At 49.6% G+C, this 9,423-nt stretch overlaps 1 protein-coding gene across 1 annotated transcript; it reads right to left on the reverse strand.

The window, feature by feature from the left end:
• Window positions 1-7,175: 7,175 nt before the first annotated feature.
• On the reverse strand, window positions 7,176-7,855 carry LOC105914882. The gene is made up of 2 exons (XM_012848068.1): window positions 7,423-7,855; window positions 7,176-7,384 (listed from the first exon to the last, which is right to left on the reverse strand). Exons 1-2 carry the CDS (start codon window positions 7,853-7,855, stop codon window positions 7,176-7,178), a joined length of 642 nt encoding a protein of 213 aa, XP_012703522.1.
• Window positions 7,856-9,423: the final 1,568 nt, after the last annotated feature.

Genomic DNA, 9,423 nt, shown 5'->3' on the forward strand with positions numbered 1-9,423 from the left:
ATTAGCAATCCTCCATCAAGAAAGAATTAGCAGTAGACATCACACATGTTGCAAATAGAGCATATCCTATTTTGTTCAGTGCGCCAAGATTTATGATAGTGCCATTTCGATTGATACAACAAGTAGCACAGTCCATTCCGTTGTACGAGGTGGATAGGTGGCAGTACGTTATAGAGGTCACCATGAAGAAAGATGCAATTGCATCAAGGAGACGTCTGGATTGAGTTCAGGGTACGGATGGATACCTGGTGGACCCCCTAACTTGGATCGCGACTATCGATCGCGATTTGGCCTTAAACTTTACAAATAACCTCCTAATTTGGTTCGTGACTATTGATCGTGATCCAATTATTTTCAAAATGGCCCCTGTTTTGGATAAGAAATTAGCACCATGGCCCCTGATTCGTCCCTTCCTCTCCGTCGCCGGGTCCTCCGGCCCTTCGGCTTACGCCGACAGCCGCCTCCACCTTCCGAGCTGGGCCGGAAGCGCAAGGCCCCAATTCACTCTCGACCCTGCTCAGGTTCTCCAGTTCTCTGCAGATCTTCTAGGGAAAGAGGACCGGAGCCCCAAGCATCGGCCAAGACATGGGTAAGGTGAGGAGCTCTGCTAGCTGAGCCGCGTGTTGGACTACGGTGCCTGAAGAGGAAGGCGAAAGATCCTGACGGGCTGCTTCCATGACAACAGACCCGCAGGCGCAGCCGCTCGAGATGCCTTTCAGCTAGGTTGATCGGTTCTTCGTTCGCACAATCGCATCTTTAATTGCAGGTTGTCTCCAATTCGAGTATTCGACGGCCAGCGCCGGTAGGGCAATTTTGGAATAGCATTTGCTGATGCTGAATCGACTATCACCGGCTCATGCTTGCATGCCGAAATGGGAAAGATCAGCCAAATTCGACAGTCTATGCAAGCATTGTTGCCTTATTGGACATTCATTAAGATCGGAACCATGATCTCAATTCTCAGCTATGTTATCGTTTGGCAGTTTAATTAGAACAGTAGGCTACTCACACTGACAGGGAAGAAATACAAATGCATGCTTGATTGCTGTCCATATTTGTTGCATTGCATCTGTCAATATCCACAATCCTCCATCAAGAAAGAAATAGAGGAAATATTCTACATCAGGCATGTACTGCGAAAGAAAGGGTATATCATGCTCAAGGCGCTGAGGAAATGCATACTTGTACAAAGCACTGACGAAGCAGAAATACAGGGTATGTCAAGATTTACCACCTCATCAGATCATGATGCCCAAGTTCCTAGCTTCAGAAATAAGGTTGGAGCAGCATTGGAGTCAGTGACGCTATGGGCACATGTCTTCATCCTTACTGTCATGCGAAATGGCGATTGTACAATGACCATGGCTTTCGTTATCATTATGAACCTGCTGGAGGCCATACAAATCTTTGGTTTGTTCTTCATAATTGTTGCCTTCCAAGTGGTGATGCCACTTTTGAAGATTCATTTCTGAACATTGTGCACGACATGCTATTTTCTAGTTGATTGTTCTCTATGCTCGTTGCATTGCACTTCTGAAGATTCACGATTCTCCAGCAAGAGAGAAGCAGATGCACATCAGACATCAGACATGCACTGCAAAAATTGCATGTCGTGCACAATGTTCTGCGGATTGTGATGCTGCCATTTTGCATTGATATAAACTATTAGCACACTCCATTTTATCTTGCACTAGGAAATGCATGAGCAGCAGGAGCTTTGGTGGAAACTGTGGACGGAATTTTCCAAAAACAAAAGAAAGGAAGAAACTGTGGACTCGAGAGAACTTCGGATGGATACCTGGTGGTGGAAAGGCGCCGCCGGTTGTTGAGGGTAGACGACATGGGAGCCAGCGCGCCCCTGTCTCCTCGCTGACCGCGGCAGCCTACGGCGGCGGAAAGCTAGGGCCAGCGCGGCAAAAAATTAGGTGCAGAACGGCTGCAAAGTGCGGCCTGTGCAGCCCTGTCCCTGATTTTTGCCGCGTGGCGCTTCGCGGGATCGGACGCACGTCTGAGAAGGAAGCAGGAATGGCTTGCGTGTTCGTACGGCTCGGCTAGCCCAGCGTGACAGTAAGCACGGCTTGACCAGCGCCGCCGCCGGCCGCCGCCCAGGAGGCTCGGCTCGCGCAACGATTTGCTAGCAACCTGGCCAGACTCTCTCGATCGCTTGACGCACAGGATTCTAAGGGTGAACAGCCGGCGGTCTGACTCCCGGCCCTTGGACGAAGCAGGCACCATGGCAGGAGCAGGACTGCAGGAGGAACGAGCCAGCTAATGGATTTACCCCTCGTCTCATCCAAATATCCGATGCGTCCTCCTCTACCGTAGCATATGACATGGCAGGACATACGTTGCTCCCTTTTGCACATGAGGACGGCGCGGTCGTTGGGGATCGTGGAGCCGATGGGCAGCGGATAGAAACTTCCTTTCTAAACTGTTGCTTTGATGGCAGCTCAAATTCATCATCGCTGCATTACAGAATTGCAGATTTTAAATCATCCTTATGTATTCTAGATAAACAAATACATTGTACATTATTCAAAGCATGGGTGATGAGGCTCTCCATTTCCCTGCAGATTGATCTGGCAAAGAAAGAAAGATAACTGTAGTCCCGAGCATCGACGAAGCCATGGGTGTTGAGGTGAAGAGGAGCTCTGCTAGCGCATGCCGGACCGTGGACGCAGATGAGGAAGACGAAAGGGCCTTGCCATTTGTTCACAATTTTGCAAGTTATATCTTCCACGGCCAGCACCCGCGGGGTAGTTTTGGAGGTAGCCTTTGCTGAAGCCGAAAGGAGAAAGGTCATTCAAATCTGACAGTCCATGAGTCAAAACTAAGTGTCAACGCTGAACTGAGTGTTCCCTTGGAGTCCTGGGGGTCTAAAATTTCACTAGTTTATCTCCCTGAATCAGGATAGATAGACTAGCCTGATAAGCTCTATGAAGAGAGTGAAAACTCGAGATAGAATAAAAACCGAAGCTTGTATTGATCATCTCATCATACATTTATGCAAGCACAGGATGTCTAATGACTAGAGCGAGTCCTACGGAAGCGAGCGCAATGATCGGACGGCATGGCGAGCGCACGTGGCGCGTGGCTGTTAGCCCAGACTCTGCAGATCACGCTAATAACCCCACCCCCACCCTCCCCAGTCTCGACGGCAGGCTTGTCGAAGGCGAGGCTGTCCCTGAAGTCGTCGAACAAAGCTGCAGGCAGACCCTTGGTGAGAATATCAGCGAACTGTCGTGCACTGGGAACATGCAAGACCCGCAGCTCTCCTAGCGCCACCTTCTCCCGAATAAAATGGATGTCCAGCTCGATGTGCTTGGTTCGGCGATGATGAACCGGATTCTTGGACATGTATACCGACGAGATGTTGTCACAGTGTGCGACAGTGGCCTTTGGTACAGCGCAATGGAGTTTGCCGAGAAGATGTCGAAGCCAGGTACACTCGGCAACAGTGTTGGCGATGGCTCGGTACTCAGCCTCCACGCTTCAACGGGACACCGTTAGTTGCTGTTTCGAGGACCAGGACACCAGTGAGTCACCAATGAAGACGCAGAAGCCGGAAGTCGGTCGATCGATAAGTGTCTGGGTAGCCCGCCCAGTCCACGTCCGAGTACGCTGAGATCAAAGACATGGAGGAGGTGGTGAGCTTGAGGCCATGCGTGGTCGTCCCCTTGATGTACCGTAGCACCCATTTCATCAGAGCTGAATGGCAGTCTCGTGGCACATACATATGCAGACACAGCTGTAGAACGGCGTACGCAATGCCCATCTAAGCTGGAGGTCTTCGGTTGCGTGTTCGCTGGGTTGGAGACGGGTTTGAAGTTCGCCATGCCGGTGCGCTCCAGTAGGTCGACGGCGTATTGGCTCTGGGAGAGGAAGAAGCTGTCATGATCCTGTCGCATGTCGATGCCAAGGAAGAACCGAAGAGGGCCCATGTCCTTGATGGCGAACACCATTTTCAAGCGCGTGATGATGTCGTGGAGGAGGTTGGTTAACGAGGCAGTGAGAACCATGTCGTCGACGTACGCCATATCGGTGCCATTCCGTAGCATGAATAGTGATGAATCGGATCGACCCCAATGAAAGCCGATGGATGTGGCAAAGGTAGCGAAGCTCGTGAACCAGGCACGCGGTGCTTGTCGTAGACCGTAGAGTGAGCGCGACAGCATGCAAACCGCGTCTGGCTACTAAGGGTCAATGAATCCTGTTGGCTGCTGGCAGAACACTTGCTTGTCGAGGTGGCCGTGAAGGAAGGCATTGGAGACGTCCAACTGATGCGCCGGCCATTACTTGGAAGCAATGATTGTGAGCACCGTTCTGATGGTCGCCGGTTTTACCACAGGGTGAAAGTTTCGCCGAAGTTGATGCCGGGATGCTGGTTGAAGCCGCGCACGACCCACCTTGTCTTGCAGTGCTCGAGGTTGACATCGGGGTTGAGTTTGTGTTTAAACAACCACTTGCCGGAGATGATTCGTGCATCGTGTGGATGAGGGATGAGCCTCCACGTACGGTTGGCCAGCATTGCGTCATGTTCCAGATGCATGGCTGCCAGCCAGTTGGGATCTTTGAGTGCCGCACGCGCCGATGTTGGAATCGGAGAGAGCGGTGGCGGAGACAGTGAGGACGTCATGGTGTATTTGGGGTTCGGCTTGAACACCCCGACACGTGCCCATGTGGTCATCGGATGGTGATGGATTGCTTTGGTCGAAGGCGCTGTAGGTAGAGAAGTGGCTGATGGCGTGGCCGGTGTGGACTGGTGCGGCAGCGCTACCGAATTCGACGGAGTGGAGGACGGCGGGATCGTTGATGATGATGTGGACGCAGTCGCAAGCGATGGCGTGCGTGTGGCGGCAAGTAATGTCGTGGACGCGATTCCACATGCCGGTGTAACGTCGATGGTGATAGTGCTGGTGTTGTCGCCATCCTTGTGGGCGAGGGGCGTCCATATGGCACATCGTCATCATCGTCATGTGGCGGTGGGGGCGGCGAGGTCGATGTGGACCGCAACCATCGGAATGGGAATCCGGCCTCATCGAACACCACGTGACGAGAGGTGAAGACGCGTCACGTCGTTGGGTCATAGTAGCGGTATCCACGATGATCCGCCAGGTAGCTGAGGAAGATGCAGGCTGTGGATCGCGGGCTTAGCTTGTTCGCTGAAGTTGCCGTCAGGTTTTGGTAGCAGAGTGAGCTGAAGATGCGCAGTTCGGTGTAGGAGGGAGGGACGCTAAAGAGGATCTCGAACGATGTTGTGGTGCTGGTCGCTCAGCACGGTCGTATGTTGACGAGGAACGTGCTGGTGGTAAGGGCCTCCGCCCAGAAAGACGTTGGTGCGCCGCTATGGAGGAGCAGCATACGCATGCAGTCGTTGATCGTGCGGAGGATCCGTTCCGCCTTCCCGTTCTGTTGCGAGGTATGTAGGTAGGAGAGCTGCAGCGCGATACCGTGGGTAGCGAGGAAACTGCACATCGCCGTGTTGTCGAACTCTCCGCCGTTATCGGTCTGCAAACTAACCAAGGCAACCCAAATTGCATATGGACGTAAGCATGAAATGAACGATGGAGCGCTGGAACATCTAACTTATTGCGGACAGGGAATGTCCAGACGTAGTGAGTAAAATCATCCAGAAGAACACGATAGTATTTATAGTCGGAGTTGCTATGAACTGGAGATGTCCAGACGTAAGAATGCACAAGATGGAAATGAAAATATGTAACTGAATCAGAATCAGAGAATGGCTGTCGAACATGTTTGCCCAACTGACAGAAGTGGCAGACATTGGCAGTCGATTTATTACATTGGAAATTAAAAGTGCGCAAAATTTGAATCAAATAATTATTCCCTAGATGGCCCAAGCGTTGATGCCAGAGGTCAATAGAGTCCACCGATGCGTTGAGTGAAAGATTCCGCGGCTGGAGTAACAGGTAAACCTCGCCGAAACTCTCTCATCGGAGCATCAACGTTCATGTGGGAATATCCTTGATAGAAAAGCCATTAGGGTCAAACTCAATGGATACAATATTGTCACGAGTAAGTTTGCGAACAAAGATAAGATTCTTGACAATGGAAGGAGAGATCAACACATTATTAAGGGAGAGAGGCGAGGAGGATGTGGGAATGGTGGCAACAGCCGAGTGAGACACGGGCAGCTTGGCACCGTTTCTGACTGTAATTGAAATGGAAGGATGCAGAGCCCGTAGGGAGTGAAGGTTATTGGAGTTTGAAGCTATGTGGGAGGAGGCATCGGAGTTGCGGAACCACTCAGAGCTTGGTGGCGATTGGGTTGGAATGCCAGCAGACTGCAGGGCGACAAGGAGGGCGCTCTGGTCCCAGGCATTCTGGGGCGCAGGCAGGAAGCTTAAAGATGCCTGCTGGGCCAACATCGCATTGTTGAGCTGGAATGGAGGACAAGGGCCTAGGACCCTAGCGCCAGGGGCTTTGAACGGCACGGACCAGGCCTGCACGAGGCCGGTCCAAGGGTTGTAGCTAGCCGCCCAGTTGGGCGTGTTGATGGAGCGCTGTTGTTGACCACCGCCGCCGTCGGGAGCCATGGCAGGGGCGTCGGAGGAACTCGACTTCGGCTGCTTCTTCTGCTTGGGTTTTGTTGGAGTATAAATGAATTGTCCACCTCTTCTCATCAGCTTAAGCTTTTAGGTTGAACTAGTTGGTGCATGCAACTCAATATGGTATCAGGACCAGAGGTCTCGAGTTCGAATCCTGACGGGTGCTATTAAATAAAATAATTGCAGCCCACTCCAATCTCAACGTATGCATCCTAAGGGAGCCTACACGTGAGAGGAGTATTGAAGTATAAGTGAATTGTCCATCTTTCCTCATCAGTTTAAGCTTTTGGGTTAAACTGGTTGGTGCATGTAACTCAATATGGTATCAGAGCCAGAGATCTCGAGTTCGAATCCTGGCGGGCGCGATTAAATAAAATAATTGCAGCCCACTCCAATCTCCACGTATGCGGCCTGAGGGAGCCTACATGTGAGGGAGAGTGTTGGAGTATAAGTGAATTGCCCACCTCTTCTCATCAGCTTAAGTTTTTGGGTTAAACTAGTTAGTGCATGCAACTCAATAGGTTTGTACCATCCGCCAGATGAGGAGGATCCGTCAGACGAGGGGGTCGGCGCGGAGTTGGATCCACCATGGCTGACAAAGAGGGCCTAGCCGTCGTCCTTCTTGGCATCGTGTTCGTCGCGGAGCTCCTCCATCAACAGGTATAAGCAGGCGCTCATAAATGTGTGCAGCAGAAATTTGTCGGCGATGATGGGCTTCAGGTGGCGGTACTTGGGGTTGAGGCCACGAAGGAGATTCAGCACCTGGCTAGGCTCCGACACGGGTTGGTCAACGTCGCGCAGCGCATCGGTGAAGTCTTGAGTTTGGTGTAGTATTGAGTGATGGACATGTCACCTTGGTGAATTTTGCGGAATTCAGCCTCGAGGTAGATGGCACGTTGCATCTCATTGTCGCGAAAGAGGCCCTCGACGTCAGTCCAGATAGTGAAGGCTGACGCGTGCGGCTTGTAGACGGTGTTGAAGACCGCCTTGTTCATGGTGGTGTAAATCCAATTCACGACACTGTGGTTGTTCATCACCAAGTCGCCGTCGCGCTGGGCGAGCGCCGGTGGTGAGTGGATGTGGTTGTCGAGGCCGAACTTGCCGAGCACGAAGTCGAAGATGCACCACCACTGGGTGTAGTTCAATTCCACCATGTCGAGGAGCACTGGAACATGTGACCGGATATTCACGGTCTGAACCACGGACGTCGGTGCAGGTTGAGGCGCAGCAGGGACAGTGGAAGCAAAGGGTGCAGAGGAATCAGAGGAGGTGGCTGGGGAGGCCATGAGAGTGGAAGTAGAGGTGGATGTGAAGGGATTCACAAGATCAGAACTTTCAATCACTGATACCATGAAGAGAGTGAGAACTCAAGATAGAATAAGAACTGCATCTTGTATTGATCATCTCATCGTACATTTATACCAGCACAATATGTCTAACAACTAGATCGAGTCCTACGAAAGCGAGCACAGTGAGCGGACGGCATGGCGAGCATGGGCGTGATCATGGCAAGCGTGGTGCCCGCCACGTGTAGCCGTTGCGCGAGGCCGTTTCTCATGTAACTTGTGGGATTTCCATTCTATGAATGGAACGGGTGAAAAAATATCCGGCAGTCCATACAACCGATTGTTTGAAACTGAAAGGGAAGAAAAGAAACACGAACACGTACTTGATTGGTCTCCATGTGTATTGATTTGCATCTGGAAGAACCACAGTCCTCCAGCAAGAAAGAATTAGATGCAATATACAACAGGCATGTACTGGAAAAAAAAAGAGTTCATGTTCAGTAGTGCATTCAAACTTGTGATAGTACAGTTTTCAATAGGTTCAATATGTAGCACACTTTAGTTTTGTTTCAAAAAGGTGAATAATGGTAGGTAACGCGGTGCAGAACTCACCAAAATGTACAATACAGTTGGCATCAAGGAAATGGAAATTCACGGCCAGTAGCCAGCAGGCTTTTCTGCAGAAACCTGCAGGTAGCGAATTTTTTTATTTTTTATTTTTTATTTTAGTATTTTTCAAAAATATAAATCCTAATAAAAATTTAGAAACATGTACCGCCGTTTGAAACGGCTATAGTCAAATGAAACAGCAGAAGGTGCATTGTAGTAACCTTACCGCCGGTTGAACTAGTGGAATCTCCCCACTCTTAGCAGCATACTTTTCTAAAAATCATAACTAATTCATATGAACTCGGATGGAGATAAACTTTATATAAAAATTGTAAATCTCGACGAGATCTATAACTCTGGGCAGCACACTTTTAAAAAATCATAACTAATTTATATGAACTCGGATGGAGATAAACTTTATATAAAAATTGTGATTTCAACGAGATCTATAACTTTATAGTTCAAAAAATTTTCATTTGGTATCATCTTGGTGCTCAAATAATCAACACAAGTTTCAGATTTAAAATTCAAATCGCTTACGTTGTACATATTTTAGATTCTCCTCTATGCCGATGACCACCGACCAATGTGGTTTTCAATGTGAACCGCACAAGGATGAATGGACGATAATTGGGAGAATTGAAACCTTGTAAATGTACATTGAGAATTTGAGATGCATATAAGTATTTGAAGATACCTTAACTTGCATGCGAGTTTTTACAATTGTGCTTTTGTGCTAATGAAATAGTTTTTATTTTAGTCATTTCCTTTCTTGAGATTGTTGCAAAATGATACACACGTCGCGTCAACACCACGGGTGTGTTGTAATCGTTTTGTTCACTTGAGGGGTGTTCGGATCCTGGAGCTAAAGTTTAGTCCGTGTCACATCGAATATTCGGAGGCTAATTAGGAGGACTAAATATGAGTTAATTATAAAACTAATTACACAGATGGAGGGC

This window comes from Setaria italica, chromosome VIII, assembly GCF_000263155.2.
Source record: "Setaria italica strain Yugu1 chromosome VIII, Setaria_italica_v2.0, whole genome shotgun sequence".
In the NCBI taxonomy this organism is placed as follows: Eukaryota; Viridiplantae; Streptophyta; class Magnoliopsida; order Poales; family Poaceae; genus Setaria; species Setaria italica.